We start from the raw sequence: 25452 nt of genomic DNA on the forward strand, positions 1-25452 counted from the left end.
ACTACTGATGTAAGTCTAGCTGTAGCGGTGGGAACGATTCCAGTGTCTCACATCTGGATATTTCCACCAGGTACCGTTCCGACGTCACAGAGAAGTCGATAGCGGAATAGAAAGAGAAAGTTGCATATACGACCACTCTGTCTTCGCATAGTCGCGCATGCGCGGACCCCGTCATACTGCGAGGTCAACTTCTACGAGGTCAAAGCCAAAGAATACGCATGCAGAACAATAAGCTAACGAATTTTAAAGGACAATAATTTTTTTAAATATTTGCAAATTATTTATAAGTATTTGATAATCAAAGTCAAATGAGCCAAAAAGAATATTCGTGCAAGATATGCTTATAAATTTCTTGTAAAATAATATTTCTATATATTACGAAAATATAATATTTTTTTCACGTATTGTTCCAAGTATAATAATATTCAATGTTTTATTACAGTATATGACTATACAGTACGTACTTGTGTGCATTATTCATGCTTGTTACCTAATAAAAATGATGATCAGCATTTTACGATTCAATATTCAATTATTTAATTGTAATGTTTTATTAGTATTATTCCTATTTTCAAATTATAACTTCTCATTTATGTTTCATGTACAATATATAAGAACATCCGTCCCTCCAGTCATTTTCTATTTCATTCTTACTTAAAGAACGCTGAGCGCGCATGCGCGATTAGACAAGGATAGAGGGGTCCTACATGCAGCTTTCTCTTTCTACTGCGCTCTCGCATTCACAAACGGGCCACCTCCGTTACTCCCGCGGTCTATTTATATGCCTATGTTCCATATCCATAATGATATTCGACACCGCATTGTCTGGGAACACGCGGTGAGCGGTAGTACCATCAGTCCTTGTTGCCTCTACATGGGTGCTTTCCATTTACTGACTCAAGTCGACTTGTGTCGCTAATTTTGGTGTATTCCTTTGTCCAGATTGGCCGGTTACACCAGAAATAGCGACACAACTCGATTTGAGTCAGTAAATGGAAAGCACCCCATACCGACCACTTGCCGGATTGAGTTGCGCGTGCAAGAAAGGATGCAGAGAGCGCCGCTTGATAAAGAATTTACTCGTCAATTTTCGATTACGCAAAGTCCCATAAGGCTATCAATCTTTATAGGAATATCTTCAGTTAACGCAGCGGAGTTCAACATTCCAAAATCGTAAGTGGTCATGATTATTCATATCCTTTTAGGGATTAATCCCAGTTATTTGAAATAAGTGATTAACCTGAGATACTTAATGCAGTTTAATGTTTAATCGGTATTTGGCGAACCAAAACCACCAACTATACGTCTACCTATATTTTCGATAACGAACTCCACTGGCTAACTTCTGAAATTTGCGGGAACTACCGCTCTGACGTCATGTCGAACAGTGTCAAGTGTTGGCAAATCCCACTGAAATAGAGATATACCCCTACTTCAGTGGCAAACTGGTGGCAACTGGCACGTCCTCTCCGGAAGAATAATCAAACGGAAAAATAAGGAGTGTCAAGTGTACGCGACGAACACTTTGGGTTCCAAATTTTTTATTGTCCACCAGCGTCCACGGAAGATTGTCAATTGGGTTTGTGACAACTAGTTATTCTTTACATTTCAAATCATGCTCGACACGTCGGAACACAGGTTTGAAATCGAATGCAAATTAGAAGCCGAGGCTACTGGCTTGGCTGCATTGAAGGCGGAGATTGATCACAGTAAACGTGTTACTGGCGGTATTGTTGGAATTTTGTCATCCTTGGAGCAGCGCCTTGCTACGCTCCAACGTACCATTTTACCAGTCTATACGGAGACTGGAAATCTTCAACATCAACAGCATGGTAAATCTTACAAAACAATTTTACGCTCAAAGAGTAATATATTAGCTTAGGGATTCTTTTTACTGTAAGTGCTCGGCGGTGAGTTCTTTGATTCAACAAAATCCCAACTACAATGTACCTGAAGTTCAGATCAATCACCCTCGCTCGAAAAATGAAATAATTGCAAATATCACGTTTCCGATGATAATTTCTTAGGATTAGATAGAAATTTGTTATTACCTGCTTGACAGAACGAAACTGTAAACTTACTGTTAATTATTGGATTTAGCATTTGTTCGTCATAAAGTTCACGTCGAGCAAGTTTGATTGATTGATACTGCTTAAACTACAAAGCTTCTAACTCTTTCTTCTATATTCCGTTTCACTGCATTTTTCCGTCTTTTAATCTGTCTTGTACCAGCAGTTACGATTGATCAAACTTGATCGAAGTGTTTATAGGTCACAATCATATATCAATGATACTCCTAGCCATAATTTTAACACATCATACTTTCAAATAGTTATCCAGGTAACATTTACGGTTTAAAAACATTCATCATCGAATCCCAGAAAGTGGCAACACTGGTTTTCAATCGAACTTAATTGATTGGAATTCCAGGCACATAATCAATTCGAATCATTTTTCAATTAATTCAAATGGAGGCTTAGTATAATATGTCCAACCTTAAGGATTAACGAAACCATGATACATGAAGTAAATGATCAGTGAAGTGAAAAATAATGTTTGAAAGTATCCAGCAATGTCATTGGTGTGATTGACGATGAATACGACCAATAACACAACGAAGCTAAGAATCAACTTTGCTGATAGTGAAGATGATTCTGAACAAATTCGAATAATACAAGCTAAGATATTAAACCAAGAAAAAGTTTGACAATTAATACATTCAAAATGCTTGAACCATCGTAGGTTCGATCTGATTCCAATGTTATTGGGCCATTTTGCTTGCTCATCTGATCCTGAAAAATTTCTAAAAATTTTAAAATAACCACGTTACAGTAAAGCTGTAATGCACAAGTCTTATGTGCACAAATATCTGTTATAACATTTGTACACAAATATATTTTTGTACGAACGAATCCAATGGTATAACATATAAGATAGTTGGATTCTAAAAGCAAGTAATAAGAGTTGATAAATATGACAATTTTTTTTTCTTCATACACACATTCCGACGCTTTATTATGTAAGAAGTATAAATACTATACTAATTGCTCATAAAAATAAAGCTTTAAGGTACTTTTCAATCAAGAAATAATTTCTTTTATGTATTTTTGACATCACATTTGGACTGTGCGACAAAAAATATATGAAAATGTCATGGTCGCTCTTTCAAATCTGAAATTTTTTATTTTTGATTCTGGGGCTGTGTTACCAAGTATAAAGAAATTTGACAACTTGGTTCCCCCATATCTCTGGCAGCATTCGTACACGTAGGCTAGAAGTTTTTCCTGAGTATTAGGGTATGCTAAAGTATCATTCGACTCTTGTTTTAAAAAAATCCAAGCAGACCCCAAAGTAGGCAACTTTGGAGAGGCTCTTGGGCAGGCTTTACCGCCCCTCTAACACTATTACGTCATCTACCTGAAGAGTTGAGTGTACCCTTACCTTACGCCATCTCCACAGGTTTCCATGTTGAACAAAAGAAGCCCTAAACCATTAGAGGCACTTCGTACTCATCGTAAAACCTTTCCTTACGATGTTGATTTCTTGTATTATTCGAATTTGTCCTGATGCCATTGTATTCCATAGTAGAGATGTGGTCCCATTTGTGTGCACCATTATTGACGCAAATAGTGCTACTGTAGATTTTTTTTCCTAACTTTTGATTCATCTTTATGCTTTCATTCTTTCATTTACTTTTCCACAAAAAAGATTATTTTAGGAATCTTCGATTTCTTGTTTATTATCAAAAACTTTATAAACAAGAACGTTTCTTAATGTTTGAGCGAAAAAGTGTAATAATAATGCTTTTAGAAATATAAATAATTTCTTACAAAATTTTCTTGTACCAATTTCGTTCACATGTTAAAATAATTTTAGCGTTGTCAAAATCCAAAATATGGCCTTTAGTAAACTGTGATGAGCTAGAGCGCATTTATCGGGATCACGTGATTCGATATTAGACTTGTGACCTGAGATTTCATTTTTTAGGTGTTGTGACGATTGCCCAATACATCTTTAAAAGCAATTATTGCAATCTATTTTGTATATGGTGTTGATTTGATCCACAATCGAAGTTTCTGATTTTAATTTAGAGAAAAGGCTCTTTGAGTCATTAGAGATTTTGTATGCGATGTTAATACCTTCTTGTGCAAAGAGTTTAAAAATTTTGTGTGTCAAATCTGGTACATAAGGAATGGACGTCATATTTTTGATGTTCATTGTAATTGGCTTCTTTTTCAGTGCTATTATAAAATTTATGTTTTCTATCTTTTTTTGGTTTTAATTGAGGATAGAGTATAACCATTAGTTTGAACGAGGAGAGACCGCCAACTGTAACCCATTGATTTGCACGCGAATTCGCAGAATGAAAGAGTAATAAAAATAAATGGAGATGTGTTTTGGCTTATCCGTAAACTCTCGATCATTTCTGAGAAACTAACGGTTGAAATTTTGATGCTGCTTCATGAGTTCGCTTGCACGTGCTGTCAACTGGAATAGTGTCTCAGTGGTTAGCATTACGGCTTTAAGTTTTTCCGCCTCGTGTTTGAGTCCTGACCAATTTTTTTTTTTTCATATCTTCGCCAAAGAATGTTTGACGAATGTTTCTTGTTTTATTGATAAATAAAAGGGCGCTATATTGGAATTCCAATTCATCATTCAAAAGCAATTGTCCGTTATTCCGAAATATACTGCAAGGTATTAGGTTGTAAAAATAATTGGAAATCACAAATGTATAATAGCCAGTAGCTTAATTATTGTGTTTATCGTTACAATATTACACCTCAAAAGCATCCGGTGCATTCCTCAGGGTGATATCTGTCATAAAAACATTCAGAACATAAAAATTCTATACACCACGAGCAACGCTCGATGGCACTTTTACCTCAGTCAAATTTCTCAGTGTAAATGTTGTCTGGAAACGCAGTGTCATTGACGCTGCTAAAAATTTCGTGATCCGGTGTTAATTGTGCGGCAAACCATGCATACCGAATCATTTTCTTATATGGTGGCGCCTGCAATTGATTACGAATCAAAGCGTGTATTCTTATCGTGTCATATCTAGTTGTGATATCCCTTTGCTGTGCAGTAAGAAAAGAGCAGTTCTGCAGTCGAAGGATATAATTTTTAACTTTTCGGTAGCAGTATACGTTACAAGGTTGACATAGTGGAGTACACTTTAGAGGAATTACTTTCAACGACCATTTCGGAATAACAGACAATTGCTTCGGAATAATGAATTGTAATTTAAATATAGCACTCTCGTATTTATGAATAAAATAAGGAACATTTGTGAAGCATACTTAGAAGAAGAAATGAAATAAAAGAATTGGCCGGGACGTGAACACGAGGCGCAAAAACTCGAAGCCGTAATGCTAGCAAATTGCGCTACCGATCTGCTTGAGCACGATGCTATGCGGACGAGAGGACTCATGAAGCAGCGTCAAATCTTTAATTGTTTCTTGAAAAGGTCGAATGTTTACGAATAAGCTAAGATACGTGTTCGTTTATTTTTATTACTCTTTTATTCTGCAAAGTCTAGTACAAATTTGTGGTGTTACAGTTGGCCGCTTCTCCACATAAGAGTGCCATCTACTATTTTGAAATTCTTTATTCTAAAGAGAGGATCCGAAATTTAAATACACGGATCGTATGAACCTATAGCTACAGACGTTTTGTATAACATTGAATATCGAGAATTAAAATTTAGATATCACCCACAGCAAGTATTTTTTCTGTACTAATCTAGATTAACAATATTGCTTACGCTAATGACCATAGTGTTGAGGAAGCTGATTCTTCGATTTCACAAGTGAATTGTGTTCAAGAGTGGAAATTGTTAAATTTGTCTAGCAGGAATTATATCTACTCTCTATGTATACAAGTAATAATGTCATCCACGCATCTGTAATAAAAAGGAAGACTAAAAGGTAGTTGATCGATCACTTTTTGTTCAAGATATTCTAAAACAATATTGATGAGACTGGGGCAGATAAGCGAATCCATCGCTGAACCTAATATTTGACAGTAATGTTTGTCATTGTATATAAAATTGCTTGACTCTAAGAGATTGTACAAACTAAAAGAATATTCAATTTTGTGGATATGGATCCAATCAACCGATGTCTAATTTTTCCTTTAATAAAATAAATGAATAATATCTTCTCGGTCTCGTCTCACGTGCGTTGTTGATTGTTGGCTCTTTCCCTTAAATTCCGGGGACTCTCGGGTGGTGAGTTGGCGGAGAATTAAATTTTTGGACTCGTCAGGTGGTCGAATCGATTGGGATATGCCGAAGGTATACAGTCCACGTTCCCCTCCCTTCCTCCTTCTCAGGTTGTTATGGATGATCACCCAACTGGTCTATTTAACGTCCCCAGAGAGAAAGAGAGCGAGATCCCGTTGTCACCGAAGATCTTCCCCCTTTCACTGGCCGGGCGAGTACCGTGACCGTATCGGCAATTAACGCCACTGGGCGCCGCGTCACCTGTCTCCTCTCATATGACATTTTAGTGGTCTAATAAGGCCGCGAATATTCAAATTCCGTATCGCCACTTACAACTCCACCATAATTGCATGGTATGATGACATAAATTTTTTCTTAGATAGTAGCACTAATGACTACTAAAACTTCCCAGTTACAGACTTTTTTGAACGCTATTACTTTTATAGTAAAATATATGCTGAGAACGTGTCTGAAACACGTGTATTTTAAACGAAAAAATCCACCCTGTTGTTTGCACGGGTTAGAGTTGAGATAAAAATCTGAAAAAAGTAGGCAATTGTTTTTTAATTATTTCAAATTGATTTGGGGGGTATGCTTAAAAAAATTCGTCAAGATCCTAAATATGGGACAAGTTACTATAAAACTGTCCATGAAGAGAAAAGATCGTCTCTGAATAAGAAATTCCCCTTTGATCTACATATAGGCAATATGTATAGGTTGTCGATACACTATATTTCCTCTAGTATATACCACGTCAACTAGTGGCTATTTAAATCAATGGCAGATAATAAAAATGATGAATCCACTGACCGAGGTGCCCAGATTCATGATGTGTTATTTGTGTGCAACTACTATAACAAGGATTTTTAGGAAAAATTGCTACTCACAACAATGTAGCTGCCTTAAATTAGGCAAACTTCAACAAAGCTAAATATACCCATACTTTTCAGACTCAACTTCTCTAAAGTTATTGCGGTACATCAAATTAGCTCTTAAGTTAAATAAGCAATCAAAAATCCGAAACAAGCATCAGTTTTATAATCATAGAATAAAATGTAGCCGCAAGATAAACGTAGGATTTTGAGTAATCATTCTCACTCATACATTCTATTTCAGACATAGAAAAAACTTTATCAATACTGGACCATGCTATTGGTTATTATGGGGTTTGCCAAGAGGTTGAATTGGCAATACGCAGTGGACCTGCAAGTTCCAGTGGTTTGGATGCCTTCCTTGATGCCATGAACCGGTTACATAATGCACAGCGATATTTTCAAAAAAATAATCCCAGTTCTGTTGAATTGGAGAACGTTTCGACGATGTTTACACTTGGTTCGGAATCCCTATATGCCGAGTTCAAAGATATTCTAGCACGGCAGAGCAAACCAGTGCTGCCCATCGCTTTACTCGATTTAATAACATCAGATGAAGATGCTAGTAGTGGTGAAGAAGCATACCAATCATTGTGCCAGTTACCAGAAGAGGTCCTTGACGATTTAATCAAAATAGCAAACTGGCTTGAAGAAAGAGGTTACAGAAAACACGGACAAATTTATGCATCTGTTAGATCGGCAATTGTTTTGAGGTCGCTTCAACTTCTCAAGGAACATCAAAGGAGCGCCAGCGGTGGGAGTATTCATGCCACTAGTCCCATGCCTGTAAGATCAGTCACCTACCACTTACACCGGGAGGTTCCCTTGCAAGGACCTGCTGGACAATTGCAACTTGTTTAGTTTTCATCGACATTGTAAAAATTTTACTAGCATGGTAGGCAGAACGATTACTGCTTAGTGGATCATGCTGGCGCTATGACTGGGTCATTCTTAATAAGTGAGAGGTTATGGTTGTAGTTTTACAGTAAGCAAGTTCAATCGCGTGTGCAATGAGCAGGTTCTTCCAAGAAAACCTCTGGGTATGTGTAGGTAAAACTCCTTCAATTTTTCACTCATGATTAAATATTTTTACTAATTTATTTATCTACGGGAATTCTATTTGCAATAAAACAGCATACATGAGAATCTCCATTTAACATTTCTCATGACTATGTAGAGCAACACAATACACACGACAATCTCCATTTCATACTTCACATTATTATAACTATATAGAAGCAAACTCTGAATGGTAATAAGAACATATTATGCTAATTAAAAATAGTAAAATCAGCCAAAATCCAGCAGTTTGTGCTTGCAAATAGTTTTAAAGGATGAAATGGTGCAGCCGAATAGTTCAAGCCATTCACAGTTTCTGTTTGACAACACACTAAGTTTCTCCATCACTGACCTACAGCTAAAGTCCCCAGGGTAAGTCGCAGCCCAGAACTGGTCGTAATTCCCACTGAAAAGTCTACGTGAAATGTAGAAGTTGAAGCTACCAATCAGTTCAACACAATCAAGATTTCAAAAAAACAAAATAGCATCGGTGTAACATGAGTAGGATTCAAGCATACAGATATTGACTGCCCTAGTTATCTCCTCATAATGATGGTTAAAAAGGATCGTAGGTCTCCCCAGTCTATAGGCTAGGTGCCTCAACAACTTACGGTGTACCTGCTCAAACAGAACATTATACTTGCCGAAATACAGTGTCCAGATATTCAACGCATAGGTGAACGTAAGACAAACTAGGGTTAGTTCACTTGAAATCCTTTGATTTCATTGCAACAAAGTAAAGCTTCTGTAGACCCTTATCCCTAACATTTTGCACGTCGGTGCCAAAATTAAGGCAACCATCACAACGTACCTCAAGATCTTTAACAACACTAACACAGGTCAATAATATGTCATTAAGTAAATAATCTACATTAACCCCGTCTAGCTTGGAAAAAGATATGACCGAGCACTTTTTAAGATTGAATCTAAGCGCATTATCCCGGGACCATCGAGAGATGCTGCTAATATCATTCTGGTGTTAGAAAGTATCGAATTGAGAATTGATAGTTTCATTAATTTTGAGGTTGTCAGTGAACAGTAAGAAATTAGAGTGATATATCTCATGGCCAATATCATTAATAAAAGTAAAAAATAATAGTAGCCCTAGATGAGACACCTGGAGTTCATGTGATAGCACACGAATTTCACTTATTAGGAAACCTTTAAGTTGGACTTCTTGAGACCTGTTAGTAAGGTATGACCCAATCCAATGCAGCAAAGAGCCTCCAGTGCTATAAATGTTGAGCTTACTGAGCTTCAACTTGTGGTTTATCTTGTCAAAGGCTTTAACCATGTCGGTACAGACAGAATCTGTCTGACTTCTTTCAATTAATTCCTTTACGATATGATTGGAGTATACAGTTATGTTGACGAGGAACGACATGAGTCCTTAGGTATAGAGAGAGTTTGGACTCCACTGTTGCGCTGAATACCTCAGCCAATAAGTTCAGTTTAGAAATGGGACAGTAATTGCCGAAATTCTTCTTATCACCAGATTTATAAAGGTGAGATAAAAAGTCCGCTTTTCAACTAGTCTGGAATATCTCGTCATTGATGGAATGAAGAGATGTATCCCATCAGGGCCAACACTAGAATTGGGTTTAATGTTCTCGATGCAGCGTTTAACTTCAACAAAGTTAAGCTGCAGGCCAAACATGCATAGGTTGTTGCTTGAAAGAAATTTAGGATAAGACCAGGGAGTAATATTGACATCATACACACTGAAAAAATGTTCTGCGAACTACTTAGCTTTGTCAATCCCTTTCTCAGCCTCACGGTCAAACAAGTGCATACAGCCTGGCACGTCATTAGCACCCCCATTGTTGTTCACATACTTCCAAAAACCACTAATAATAGATTCGATACAAGCCTCTGTACTATCGATACATTTTTGAAAGTCCGCATCCATCAAGAGCTTGCATCTGCTTTAAGTTAATTTAAACTTGGTATAAAACGAGCTTAAACCAGTTGCTTTGTATATCTTATGGTATTTTTTTTTTTCGCTAATAGTTTTAGTAGAAATATTGAATGTTTAAACATTTAATTGTTTGCTGCAAAATGACCAGCATGAAATATTTTGCCAGTAGAACATGTCCCAGCATCACCATAGACTGAAACAACATTGCTATAAATTTCCTAGCATACTGTTGATATGCAAAGCATATTGCATTATGTTCACAACTATTAGACAATTCCGGATAGATCTTGATACAATTTTCTTAATAAAGCGTCGTGTTACTTAAAGAGGGCACTGAGAAGAAATGCGAAGTAATGTCTCACTCGACCGGGCATTAACACTGATGAGAAACCTTTTAAACGTGATTATCAGCATCCCCCTTTTGGCAATTGAAATATTACATGACATTCAGCTGTTTTAACATGTGGTATAATAAGTAGAAAAAAAAATTTTTGGCAGAAATTAAGCTATTAGTATAGTTTAGTTTAGTTTAGTTTATTTTTATACCCTCATCTAGGTTCGTATATTTACATCTGTATTTTAGTGTGATTTGTCCCTGTCATGCGCAGGGTTGTAGGGTGTTTGTACGTTCAATTGTGTATTGTCCAAGGCGTGGTGTGTGATGTGTATCTACATTCTACTGTACGTCACATTTGCTAGATTTGATAAACCATGTTATTGTTCAAGTGTTTCTTGTTATATGTAGCCTATATACTTGTGTTAGTCAACTCTTCGTACAGTGTTCTGCCTCTCTGTAGTATCCATGGTGTGATTGTTTTCTTGAAGGAATACACTGTAATTTTTTTCGTTGTTGAAGGTAGTCTTTTGCATGCTTTGTTTGCAATGTACTCCTCCATTTGTTGTCCATGTTTGGTGTGCATTTCCTGATTTCAAGTTTTCCCAGGTGTTTTGCTCTGGTGTCGTATGAATGCCGTTGTTGTCGCAGTGCTATTTCAATCGGGCTTTTATGGAGACTGATAATGATGTTCCTCAGATATTGCTGTCTTGGGTCAAGGATTTGACTTTCTTTGTATAGTTGTTCTGTAGGGTAGTTTCTTGGTTTCTGTAGCACAATTTTGATGGTTGATTTCTGCGTTTGGTGGAATGGATTTATTGTTTTTTGGTAGGCGCTGTCCCATGCTGTGATCCCGTATTGAATAATCGAATGCGCTAAAGCGAAGTATACTGCTTTCATCGTCTGTGTTTCGACGATTTGACTTAGGTTGTAGAGAGGGTGCATGAGTTTCCTTAGTTTTTTCACAGTTAGTTCAATGTGTTCTTTCCATTTCAGTTTTTCATCTATTATTATTCCCGAATATTTTTGTATTTTGTTTTTGGATGAATCGTCACATTGGTACCGTTCTCTGGCACGCTGACATCTATGTATTTTCATGTGTATACTTTGTATTTGGAGTTTTTCGTTTGAGGTTGCTTTGTACGTTGTGTATGTTGTTTTTTTATTGTTCAACGTTAGCCAGTGGTATTCTAGGTGGTTATGTATTGTCTTCAGGTCCATTGCTGCTATCTCGTAGGTTTCTTCCCATGTGTTTGTAATTGTTACTAGTACTGTGTCGTCTGCATGGGCAATTATTGTCGAGTCAAGGCTTAGAGATATGATGTCATTGGCGTAGATATTAAAAAGTAATGCTGAGAGTATAGTTCCTTGTAGGATTCCACAGTGTATCGTCGCTTTTTGGTTGCATGTGCTTCCAATTTTCGTTCGTTGTGTTCTCACTGTAAGGTAGCTTCGGAACCATTGTTGTGCTGTTTCTTGTATTCTAATAGTTTCGAGTTTGTTAACCAGTTGTTCGTGCCGTATTGTGTCGTTGGCTTTAGCGAGGTCCAGCTAAGTTGCCATCACTTTTTCGCCTTTATCAGTGTTACTCTGTATGAGTGTTATCAGTCTGTGAATGGCATCTTGTGTGCTTTTCCCTGGTTGGAATCCGTATTGATTGGGTGAGGGAATCTAGTGTTTTTTCATATATTTCTGTAGTCTGTTTTTAACAACCTTTTCGAGAATTTTGGCCATGTTGTTAGTTACTGATATAGGTCAGTAATTTTTTGGTTGTTCTCCGTTTCCAGCTTTATATGTAGGGGTAATGTTTGTGGTTTTATATGCTTCTGGAAAAATACCTTGTTCTAAGCTGATGTTGCATATACATATATTGTAACGGGCCTGTTATACTATTATCGAGGCTTCTCAGGATGCTGGTTGGTATTCCATCTGGTCCTGTAGCTGCTGCTGGGTTGAATTCCTGTATATATTTGTGTATTTCCATTTTGGTAACGGGGGCTAAGAATAGCGATTCTTGTATTCTTTGTAGGATTTTGTGTTTGTTGTAAAGTGTCTTGTCGGTATTTGTGCTGCTAGTTCTTCTCCTATCTAATATTTCCTTTTTTTTCCCAGTTCGGATATGTGAATAATAACGACCCTCGTAAAAGAGAGCATCACAATCAGGAGATCAATGCTAACAGGTGTCTCGACGCCAGTATTGCGATGAGGTATCTGATGCTGGCTTCTAATATTCGAAACCCCCTTCAGCACAAAGAATGTACACACGAAAATACTTGATTCCAACTGGTGGTAACCAGTATAAGTAACAATTATTTTGTCACAAAATCTCGAGCAATATTAATTTGCATATAAAAATGTACCCAATGATTTGGGCGCATTTTTAAACACCAATTTCATTGTGAGATAATTGAGTTATAGAATGAACATGTTCTTTGCAACATAAATACATTTGCCTTATTAATGACCTGAGATTTATCGACGAACATGCAAATCAATGATAAATACAAGAATAAATCCGTGAGCAACAATACTTATTTATTTCACAACAACTTTTTTGCCCGAAAATAAACAATACTAGTGAATAGAGAATATAATGGAAAAAAAAAATTACTGGTCACTTTTCATGTTTCGATAAATGTTATTTTTTTTTTTTTTTTTTTTTGAAAGTTTGTTTAATTCTGTCTAACACCTTGTAATATTGTTTATTTTCGTGTATAAGTGATCCTCACAAGAGGGGTTTCCGTTCAAACAAGTTTAAAAGGTGTCACATTAGTGTTGTCCTTCAGTTGATTTAGACACCGCTTATAATTTTCTCCAGAGCCCCCCTTCAATGACGTTCTTTCTAATATTCAAATACCCAAATTCGTGCGGTGAGAAGTGAGGAAAAGAAGCTTTCTTTTTTTTAGTAACTAGGGGCTTCGCCCCTGCGCGCTTCGCGCGCCAACCCCATCTCGGCGCTGCGCGCCTCACTATTTCCTTACGCATTGTCTAGTAGACAGGCGAATTCCTTCATGTTGATTTAATGACAGGTCCTGCACATGCTGTCCACTTCAATTTCTTCTGTGCTTACTTTTCTTTTTTTCATCAATCGAAGCTTCCATTCGTTGGTTGAAAATTGGTGTTCCTTCTCTATTGATATCGATCTATCTCCTTGACTTGCTGAATTATTTTTGCTACCGCTCTGCCCGTTATTCTCCAAAATCACCTTCTTTATATTATTTTTTTCTCTATATTTGCGTTGCTGTTCACTCCGCAAAACATCTCTTTCTCTTGTGGTTAACATAGATCCTGGTCGTCCTCTTGCCTGGTTATAGGAATATTTTTGTATTATTATTTTCTGGCTTATTTGGTTATTCGCACTTAAAATTTTATTTTCCTTTTTCTTTTGTAATACGTCTGACCATCCACCGTCTCCATCGCCTTGTCTGCTGGTTGAAACTTCTCCTTTCTGTTCGTTTATTGAAAAGCCAGTATGATATTTTTTGTTCGCTTCCCTATATTTTCGCTGCTGTTCTCATCGTCTAATTTTTCGCTCTTCTATGTCCATCACATTGGTTGGTCGTCCTCTTGATTTATTTTCCAAATCAATAATCACAATCGATTCTTCTAATTCTTCGACACCCTTCGTTGAATTATTTTTACTACCGCTCTGCCGGTTATTCTCCAAAATCACCTTCTTTATATTATTTTTTTCTCTATATTTGCGTTGCTGTTCATTCCGCAAAACACCTCCTTCTCTTGTGGCCAACATCGATCCTGGTCGTCCTCTTACCTGGTTATAGGAATATTTTTGTATTATTATTTTCTGGCTTATTTGGTTATTCGCACTTAAAATTTTATTTTCCTTTTTCTTTTGTAATACGTCTGACCATCCACCGTCTCCATCGCCTTGTCTGCTGGTTGAAACTTCTCCTTTCTGTTCGTTTATTGAAAAGCCAGTATGATATTTTTTGTTCGCTTCCCTATATTTTCGCTGCTGTTCTCATCGTCTAATTTTTCGCTCTTCTATGTCCATCACATTGGTTGGTCGTCCTCTTGATTTATTTTCCAAATCAATAATCACAATCGATTCTTCTAATTCTTCGACACCCTTCGTTGAATTATTTTTACTACCGCTCTGCCGGTTATTCTCCAAAATCACCTTATTTATATTATTTTTTTTTCTATATTTGCGTTGCTGTTCATTCCGCAAAACACCTCCTTCTCTTGTGGCCAACATCGATCCTGGTCGTCCTCTTACCTGGTCATACGAATATTTTATGGATATTATTCTATGGCTTATTTGGTTCTTCGCACTTACGATTTTATTTTCCTCTTTCTTTTGTAATATTTCCGACCATCCACCATCTTCATCGCCTTGTCTGCTGCTTGAAACTCCTCCTTTCTCCATTGTCATCGTAAATCCTGGCTGTCCTTTTGACTGTTTGGTGATATATTTAGATTTACTATTATTTGATTGTTACTTTTCATACTTATTACTCACTATCTGAATTTTATTTTGGTACTGCAAGACATCAAAGTGTCCACTGTCTCCGTCGCCGGTGAAGAGTAGCGAGAATTGTGTTTCATTTTGTGATCCGATCCGGTGTGGATGAATTTGTTCTTCGCGATACACGATCAAACATATCTCAAAAATGTCCGCAGCTGCATATATTGCATTTTTATTCATATGTGATTTGTAATCATCAGGTGACCTAATCACAGCACCGTTTGACTCATTACCTATAATAAAACCCGCAAATGTAGACGAATTATCCACTATATTTGAAACGATACTCAGTCTCACCTCTGCGTGTCGATCTTGAGTGCCGTATACACGATACGCCAAAGCGCGAAAAAGACAATTCCCGTCGGGAATCATCTTGATAATTTTCGTTTGCATGTTCATTTTTTGCGCGTCAGAAACAGATACCTATAAAGATATTTGTCAAAGACTGTCATAAACAGCCGATGACAGCTGTCAAAGGGTTTGCTAGATGCTTTTTGTTTTGTTTTCGGGATCTCACCCCACCGCCAACTTCATGCGTATACTATTGTTATTATAATCTTTTTTTTACTATTGTGATTATAATCTTTTTCTACGTTCATTTGTTTGAAACTTTTTTATTAGATAGAGAGATTTTGTTCTTGAAACATTATTTCTTATTAGTCTATTCCCTGTACCATATTGTAATTTTATTTAATTTGTTGTGCAACTCGGGAAAGGGCGTTTCGGTCAACTAAGTCTCACTGGTGCCTCATCAGTATGACTTCCGGTCGACCGAGACACTTCTTAACATTTTTACCGACTTTTGTCATTAAGTCAAGGAAATAACTAGATTATAGTTAGTAATCTTAATGTTACAATGCAATTTTGAAAAGAAGTGCGATTTAATAGGTTCAAGATTTTTAAATTTCAGTGAACAGTAATGAAACAAAACATAGTCATATTTTCCAAACTCAATTACTTCAAATTTATTCTAATGTTTTATTATGTTGACGTTACCAACTTTATCCATATCAGATATATATGGGACATTCCACGCCAATTCGACCCGGGTTTTACCCTTGACCTCTCAGATTTGGCGCGCCATTTTTTCTATGATTGTTCTCACTTTGAAGGTACTTTGTTTTTTTTTTTTCCGACTCAATTTAAATTTTCTACAACTTTTAGAAACGACTGTATCAACCGACCAAAATCAAAAATTTAATAAAATTCTGAAATATCCTGCGTCAGATATAAAAATTTTTAAGCTTGGACCCGGAGTGGGCCGATTTTCCCTTCTTACTGTTTTCAAACTTTTTCCGAAAAAAAACGTTAAAAAAATTAGAAGTGAAAGTCATTTTACTATGGATGGTTACTGAAACATTTTTATATGTCATATAGGATTTTTGAAAATTTTTCCAGATCTTTTTCAGCAATAATTTACTGAATAAGTACTGAAATCTGGGCTAAAACGAGGATTTTTTGAATGTTCATTTGGATGTATCTCTTAAACTACTAGCTCTACGGCTTTAGCTTTCATGACCTTTTTTTTTTTGTAGGAAATTGAATTCCCTACAAAGAAGTCGTACACAATTTAGCTGTGAAGTTAGTGGTTTACAAAAAAAATTAAGAAAATCATGAAATTAGAGAAAAAAATCGGCTATAAGATTTTTTACTGGCGAGGCGGTTCATAAAACATAGATTGACTATAGGTGCTTTTAAAGAGCAAAGATTCCTTTGTAATTTCCACGTATTGCCAATTGAATATCGTGAAATGCCGCGCTGCTATGGATAATTAAAAACAACAAAAATTGAAATTTACGTGTTAAATGAATGGGGAAATTTCAAATTTAGCGAGTACTTAGAATTAAAATTAAGAGCTCATCTTTGATGAGAATTCTTTTTTGGATGGTTAGAGTGATATTCCGTGAATGGAGCGAAAAAAAAAATAGTCTCAAACGAAGCACCCTAATATATATATACACTTTATCCATGTTAGATATATATATATCTGACATGGATAAAGTTGGTAACGTCAATATAATGAAACATTAGAATCAATTTGAAGTAATTGAGTTTGGAAAATATGACCATGTTTTGTTTCATTACTGTTCATTAATATTCAAAAACCTTGAACCTGTTGAATAGCATCTCTTTTCAAAATTGCATTGTAACATTAAAATTACTAACTATAATCTAGTTATTTCCTCGACTTAGTCACAAAACCTATACCACGAGCATAAGCACCTAGAAACTTCTACATAGTATTGTAGGATGTTTACAAAGATCAGCAATTACGTCACGTAGACAAGGGCTTATGTGAACACTACTTGTTGTCACAATCTACTTCGCAGCTCACGATATCCGGGTAGTAGATATCTGTTTTTATTTAAAGCTTAACAGTCTTCTAAATACACTACCTCATATTACAGAGAGCCAAATTTCCGCACAGGCATTCTCTAGCTGCACAGGAGAATGCTGGACGAAGAGCATCACGAAGATTGCAACATGTGCTGGAGAAAAAAGCTACCTTAATGTTATTCAAAGCTTCACAAACAACAGGATTAGGACTCTCTTTACCCTCGGCTCGACGATCACAGCCCCAGCTCTCTGGTTGTGTACCGGAAGATGCCGCGCCAGATGAGCAAGAAATGGAAAATTACCTGTTGCTAGCTGCTGGTCTCCACAAACTTATGCAGGCTGAACGAGGTCTCCTCGCTCGTATACTGTCTCAAGCCTCGTGTCCTCAGGTGCTAGAAGCTACCGTACGTGATGCCATGGACTTCGTAGCACATGACGGTGAAAGCATTGCTACACGAGCTAAGAGATGTATCGCGAGACGTGATTTTTCTGCGGTTTTAGTTGTCTTTCCGATCCTGAAACATCTTAGTGAATTGCGACCTGACTTGGAGAGAACTGTAGAAGGCTGTGACTACGCGCTAAGGTCCAAATTTGCTTCGGTACTCAACACTTTGAATTCCACGGTGTGTCAAATATACATGTCTTTTAAGTAAGCTTCTGAAATCTTTTGAACTCGCTTTTTTTTTAATAGTATCACACGAGCGGAAGTTACCTCATTTTTTTCAACCAATTAAAATCTGAAGGTAGCTTCTAGTTCATTTCATGTGAGAATCTTATGGCAGAATAGTGAACTTAGCAATCGCTATATGTATAATTGGACCAAACTCCAGCTCAGGCATAGTTGCGCAGTGAGAAGTATTTTTAATTAATTTCTTTAAATAAATAATCAACAAATATAATATGTATGAAATGATGATAGGTGATATGCCAGTAACAGTCAATAATAAAAAATGATAGTTACTAATAACATCAATGGATGGTTTATAGTTTAGATGCAGGAGAACATTATAGAAAATTACGTTGCATTAGCAATAAATTCAGAATTTAAAATATTTGTGGCCAAAGTGGTGATTCAATAATAAAAGTGATTGGGCCAATAATTCTGGTTTGATATTGAGGTATCTTCCCTTCTTAATAGGCTCGGTAATTATTATATTGCTAATCTTCTAAACCTAAAATTTAATTTTTCTTATTGACATTAAGGGTGCCAAGGCATTGGAAGATTTCGCTGAGAATGTACGAAATGATTCAGGCACTGCTTTACCTAAGGACGGAACAGTTGCCGAGAGTACAAGTAATGTTCTAGTCTTTTTGGAACATCTTGCTCAATGCTCTGATACAGCTGGAACTGTCTTAAAGCGCGGCACTGGTACGGATTCGTCATATGGAAACGCATTGACTTCATCGTTGCAGCAAGGAGAGGAAAACCAAAGAATACTACTTGGAGTATATATCAGTTAGTAATTCTTTCTTATCAAACTTATTCTGAGTTATGACTTATACTCTCAGTCCATTACTTGCAATCAGGTCACTAGTAAGTTGATAATCATTATTTCTACATCTGAGCGGATCTACGTCACCCCACTTGAAGTAACATAAAAAAAAAATGATCAAAACAGATCTTTTTGTACAATTCAACATACTCGTAGTTTCTGCTGCAAAAAAAAAATGTTCCAAGTTGCCAGTTCTTTAAAGAAATTTAAATTTTGCCGATTATAATTTACTCTGTTTCTCTTAATTTTCCCATATTTGGATATACTAATGGTATAGTCAATATTTTCCGACCAATTTGATTATAAATGTTATAGAAATTACAACTTACTTGGGATCAATCAATACCTCAATCGATCTATTTAACTTAGAAAAATTACCATAATTCATTGCCAAAGTTGAATTATACTGGCGATGAGATACAAAGGAATATAAATCCAATAAATAAAATTCAACAAGTCGATATTGACAGATTCAATGATGCTTCAGAGAAGGGTTATAAGCATGTATTTATGGCATGTTAGAAAATTCACAAGAAAAATTCATTTCGCACATTCTGTACTGTAAAGAAAAGATGGCCTCTCTGAAAATAATGACATTACTCAGACTGGAGTTTAGTGTTAGTGCAACGTTGTTCCTCTCTCGGTTAGTGAGAGCATATTGAAAGGCATTACGAAACTAGGTAAAATGCTAGGTCAACTGTTAAAGAAAAAACAGTTCATATGATTGAAGGTCCAAACATGTATTACGGGCCCTACGCAGTCCACTCATTTTACAAACTTACAAATTGATATTTGGTCTTCATGTGATGTTTAAACTGAGCGCGTAAAATGATTGAATTTAAAATCCTATTGGTTCTTTCCTGTCTCAGGAAAGGCTGCTATTGGTCAAGTATTTTGACTTCAAGTGTGTGTGAAATAGTAGTATCACTGAATTTGATAGTTATCTCAACAAAATATCTTCTTTATTTATCTTGCGAACTTTAAGAACAATCCTAAATATTTCATATACAATTCCCTGCGCATCAGAGCTTTCTACAGTAAAAAATGGCGTTTCTCTGATGAGTAAATGTGAAATCAGAATATTAATTCAAATAGCTAGGATTCCTCAATTTTTCAAGAATTTATCAGAATTTTTTTTTATCATGTCACTGAAAACATTTCAAGGCGCACAATATCATAATCTGCAGCCTGTGTTTGGGTCTGACTAGATGTCGTTCGTATACACTCATGGAAAAAATTAACGAACCTCCAAGTTTTCGGTCGAAAACCGATCCAACTTTAAAACACTGTAATTTTGCGTAAATTGCAAGTAAAAAGTTCCCTGATTTAGTCTGTACGCATTCTTTCTCGAGTAATTCTATCTTTAACCCTTATGTGCGCACCCAAGTTCTCCTACGCTGATGCGCACCCGAAGTACCCGGGTACCCACCTCCAGTTTTAATTACTTTTTGAGTTCAGATGTGAACAGAATCATTATAAATCGATTTACTTAATTGAGTAAACATAATTAAAAAGTAATTAAGCTATATTTACATTCAAAAGTAGTGTGTAGTTGCCACAAAGAGAGATCGAAGAAGGGGATCTCGAGTACTCCACAGTCAATTATTGGCTTTATCAAGCAGCAGATATTGCAAATGTTTGTGGCAGTGGCAGTTAGATAGCGTCCCCCCTTGCCAAGCATACAAGGGCCCAGCAGTGACGCATTTGCTCAGTTAGGAACATTTATTAACATTAACATTGATTTACAGATGAATATATCAAATTTTTCTCTAGTGGGTACCCGGGATCCTGGGTGCCCCCTGGGACTACCGTTCTTCAAGTTAATTTTTTTATTGCAAAAATTTTTTTTTCGAAATATAGCCATGAGAATCTCTTCGTGAACAGTTAAACTTCGTAGATCCGGAGGCTCAGATTGAAAAAAAAATTTCAAAGAATTACAAGCAAAAATATGACGAGGTGGATACCCGGGTCCCCGGGTGCGCACATAAGCGTTAAGTTACCCATGTGAAATTTGTAACATGAACCTTTGACTTCGTACGGTCATATGCAATAATCAGAATTTTTGTTTCTATTTTCGTAATAGCCATTTTGTAGCTTCGAGTTTTCCCTTTAAAATTTTTTCATTTCTTTCCTATTTTTTCTCGCTAAGTTATTGAATAAAAAAGTAAAAAATAGTATTCGAAAAACTTTGGTTTTTATGTAACAAGTGAAAAAACCTTGGTTAATGCTAATGCCGGAGGTAAGCATACAGTCGGTGTTTTTCGTTTGATCTTCAATATCTTCAATATTAAAGAACATAAGAAAATTTTTAAATATATAAATTTTAGAAATGCTCCCGACGGGAAATCTCTATTCTTCGAAATGGTTAGACGGGAAAACATGATCGCATTTTTACGGCAGCTGTGTAAAGCTTAAATTTCAATCACCGAATTTTAAGGACGATCTTTGGAAAGTTCTCAAATTTGCCAGTGATGTTGAGGATAATTTTTGATGAAAGATTCCAAGCGGCGACATTCGGGTTCAATCTCATTTTTCTTTAAATTTCTGCACAATGGTTTCTTCATTTGTTGCGTGAGATCAAAATTGTTGGGAAACTGTTGTTTTTTATATAGGATATTTAGTCAAGAAAAAATTGCAATCAAAAATTAAAAAACAAAAACCTCACGAAGGGAAATCTACTGGCTACAAAATGGCTATCGTGAAAACCTAACAAAAAAAATTGTTCAATGAAGTCGAAGATTTACTTTACAAATTTGGCATGAGTAACTTAAAAGCTAAGATAACTCAAGATAAGCCGGTTTGGGCTGACTGTGAGCCAGCCTTTGAACTTCCCGTTTTCAAACTCTTCTCGAGCTGCAATAATAATAACATATTTATAATATCACATTTATTTATTTATATTTAAATCAATACTGAGCGTTTTGAACATTTATATTTATACAACACATTGAAACAAAATCCCGAACGGATTGTGACACTATTTAACAAGCTTACCGCGGGCAAAGCTTAATGATTATACTATATCATTATTTTCATATTTTAGTAAAAATTAAATTTTCTATCGAATATTAATTGCAATCCGCTGTGACATCATATAATAATCTCATTTTCCACACTGGTGGTGGATTCTAACACAACGAACACAAAACAAAACACGCCGGCTATGTCGTGACGTGCAGTTCATCTTTAAATGTAAACCAATACTGTTTCCCTTACGCGTGAACTCGGTGTGGTTAGGGGGCGTCAACTAATTACGTGAACTTAAAATGGGGGGAAGGGGTTCGGCGAAATCACTAAATCTCACTTAAACGGCGGTGGGGGGTTACTGAAAATTTTATGCATACTGTTTAATTCAGAGAATACACATTATTATAACATATCAAATTTTGTATTACAAAATCAATCCCAGGCATGGACAATATTAAATATTGTCTAATAGGTATTTAGCGATATCAAGCAAAATACACGAGCATGTGAAATGAAATTACTATTTAAAAAATTATAAGATAAATCTCACGGAGGGGGGAGGGGGGCGACATACGGGAAAACAACCCAATCATTCTTTTATGCAACGTGCCGTTGATATCAATTTGGTTATTGCACAAATTTTTCTGTGCAACCAATTTTTCAAACATCAGCTGGATAAAGGGTTTTTACAGTCGCTAATTACGAATCTGGAATCAGATTTCCAAAATTCAAAATGGCGGACCGAAATCCAAAAAGTAATTCGATTGGGATGAAACTAGGTACTCGGAAGTTTTCGAGGTCGCTGATCGCGAATCTAAACTCGAGATTTCAAAATTCAAAATTGCGGACCGAAATCCAAAAATTCATTCGATTGGAATGAAACTCGGCACTCGGTACATTTTTATTTTATTTTTTGGAAATTTATTAAACCTTTAATTCAAAAAGTACTGAACCAATCAAAGCCAAAATCTAATCAGTTCTAAGTTTGGACATGCCGCGTCGATTGAGACCAAAATCATTGAAATCCAGTCACTCGTTCTTCAGATATTGTCAGACGAAAAAATTGATCACATGCTTACGTACATACATACACATACACAGACGTCCATCCGAAAGTGGTCGGAGGTGATTCTCTAGATCTTGAAACGTCGAGATCTAGTGAAAACTCGACTTTTCATTTTCGGGTGATTACAATAACTTCATTTTTTCTCCGAAAACGGAGAAACAGGAAGTTAAAAAACTGCGAATACACTAAATCTAGAAAATGGAGCTTGAAGCCAAAATTTTTAACTTGACACTAGGTTTTGATTGAACTTTCTACTTGAAATTTATCCAAAGTTACAGCGTTTCAGAGTTGGACCGTTTTTCGGGGTAAAATGGGGGGGGGAGACTCGTTAATTTTTTTCACGTGTGTATTTCAAATATCAAATGGCTCAATTTGATTTACAGATTCCAAACTTACTACTTTAGCGTAACATGTATCATATTGTATTTATAAGAATCGCAGGGTGAGGACAAAATCAGGAGATTAGGAACTCTGGAAATTCTCAGAGAAATTTTGGGCTCGGGTAAATTCAGGTAAAGTTCAGGAAAATTCTTCACATTTTCATAAACTCAGGGAAATGTTACAAAGACATTTCTATTTTGTTTCTCAGAATCATTTCAGTTACAATCATAAATCGTCATCGCTCTATGTATATTTTTATTTTTTTCTTTCTTATTGTTACTCTCTTTTATGATTAGTGTCACTGTCATAAAGTATGGTTTCTGAATAAATTTTTTGTTGTCTGAGGACCCCCTCCCCATTAGAGCCGAAAGATAATACACGTCAATTTCATAATTTTATTGACCTGCCGACGCTGAAAAAAAATTTTTTAATATAATCATAATAACTAACGTCAAATAAAATATTTATTCGTTTCAAATAGAACAAAATAATTTTCGATTTTCTCATTGGTGTCAAATCTGCTTCATTTTACTTCACCATTCTCTACAAGTTATCTTGAATATCATTTACAATAAAATTTTCATAGCAATAGCAACAGGTATTAATGGTGAAAAAATGGCAAGAAACATTCTGAAAATGTGCTCTGGAAATCAGGGAAATCTCAAGAAATTTGTACTCTGATTTCTGTCACCACCCTGACTTTTGTTTAAATAAAAATTTACAAGATTTTTTTGTCCGTATTGCATAATACAGAAAAGGTCCTTGCACAACTTAATTTGGCTCTCGTGAACAGAAGTGATATGTCCTATTCTGACGTAGCATTACGAATGCTTTTCCGTTTAAACAATCACAACCATGTGATAAATGCATTGCGTCGGAGCTCACTGATGGAGTTACTACTATTAGCTGAACCATCAGCTGAAACAACTTACCAGGATTTATTGGCTCGGGACAAAATCAATTACGTCGCAGCCACATTTGCCAAAGCAATTACGCATATTGAATTAACCGATGACTTGGGTAAGATTCATGAAGTATCTTAATAAAGTTGTCGAGTTAAGATGAAACAGTCTCGACTCTAAACGACTCTCGACTCTAAACTATCTCCAACAAACTACAATATTATACAAAAAATGCTATCCAAAAATTACGGTTATGTTCTAAATTCCCGAAAAATCATGGAAATTTTGTCGAAACGAAACGATTAATTCGAAATCAAAGGTACTGGATCTGAATGCCAATTGACTTCTGTAGGCAAACTATACATGTCTAGTTAATAGTGAAGTCCTTGGATAAGGAGTCAAACAGGCCCAGGTTCAATTCTCAGTATTGCTGATATTTTGCCTATCACAAGTTTTCTCAAACTTACCAGTAATTTCCGATTAAAATAATATCGCATAATATCTTATTTTTTCATATAATCGATTAATCAAGTGTTTTTCTAATTCATCAATTACTCGGTTGCGCGAAAAATAACTAAGCGGAAACCGCTTAGTTCGAAATACCAATTATTCCATCAATCGGAAAATCGCTTAATCGATCGATCAATTAGTTGAAGAAACAATTAATTGAAATTTATGACTAAACGATTAATTGCACAGCCTTGGTACTTGGGAGTACTATTAAATCATAACTATCATAAAAATTTTACATTGTAAAAACGGGGTGCCTTATATAAAAATTCTAATATATATATATACACAAATATTTCTTGTGATCCGAATTGTACATTTTTTTTTTACAGATTTAGGGTCCAAAGTCATAAAAGAGCGATTCACAGGGTTTACGAGAGAATTTGAAGAAACTGCGAAGTGTCAGCGTTCATATTCAGTTCCAGATGCCCGACTCCGGGATGAGTTACGCCATGACTTACGAGAATCACTGTTGCCACTGTACAGTATATTTTATGCTAAATATCGCGGTATCCCATTCTCCAAAAATCCTGCAAAACATGCTAAATATACACCGGAACAAGTTACTTCTATCATAGGAACATTTTTTGATACTGCTGCATAACCAAATCAAACAGATATTCTGATATACAATAGTTGACGCAAAGAATACTAGAATCTATTAATTCTTTTTAAAATTAGACTCGTTCAAGCATTATAATATTGAGGAAAAAATGTATTATAGTTTACTTACAAAAAATTCGATTTTAAATTGTAACTGCTCGTAGTAATTAAATCAGTCCACAGCATATTTGACTACTCAATTCACTACAGATTTAATATTCTTCTATGGTGGTTTCGAGCTTTTGAGGGTATAATTATTGAATTTTGATGTTATTACAGTGCTGCGTCTCTTATTTTC

General features: G+C 35.9%; 1 protein-coding gene across 2 annotated transcripts; it reads left to right on the top strand.

The window, feature by feature from the left end:
• Nucleotides 1-1447: 1447 nt before the first annotated feature.
• LOC124300719 (exocyst complex component 7) lies at nucleotides 1448-25339 on the top strand. 2 transcript variants are annotated; one of them, XM_046755047.1, is made up of 6 exons: nucleotides 1448-1832; nucleotides 7340-7881; nucleotides 17304-17855; nucleotides 18436-18688; nucleotides 23893-24159; nucleotides 24884-25339. In XM_046755047.1, exons 1-6 carry the CDS (start codon nucleotides 1616-1618, stop codon nucleotides 25153-25155), a joined length of 2103 nt encoding a protein of 700 aa, XP_046611003.1. In that variant the 5' UTR covers nucleotides 1448-1615; the 3' UTR covers nucleotides 25156-25339. The 2 variants fall into 2 exon arrangements, with proteins under 2 accessions (XP_046611003.1, XP_046611004.1); XM_046755048.1 differs by lacking the exon at nucleotides 23893-24159.
• The last annotated feature ends 113 nt before the right edge of the window (nucleotides 25340-25452 follow it).

Source organism: Neodiprion virginianus, chromosome 3 (genome assembly GCF_021901495.1).
Source record: "Neodiprion virginianus isolate iyNeoVirg1 chromosome 3, iyNeoVirg1.1, whole genome shotgun sequence".
Classification (NCBI taxonomy): domain Eukaryota; kingdom Metazoa; phylum Arthropoda; class Insecta; order Hymenoptera; family Diprionidae; genus Neodiprion; species Neodiprion virginianus.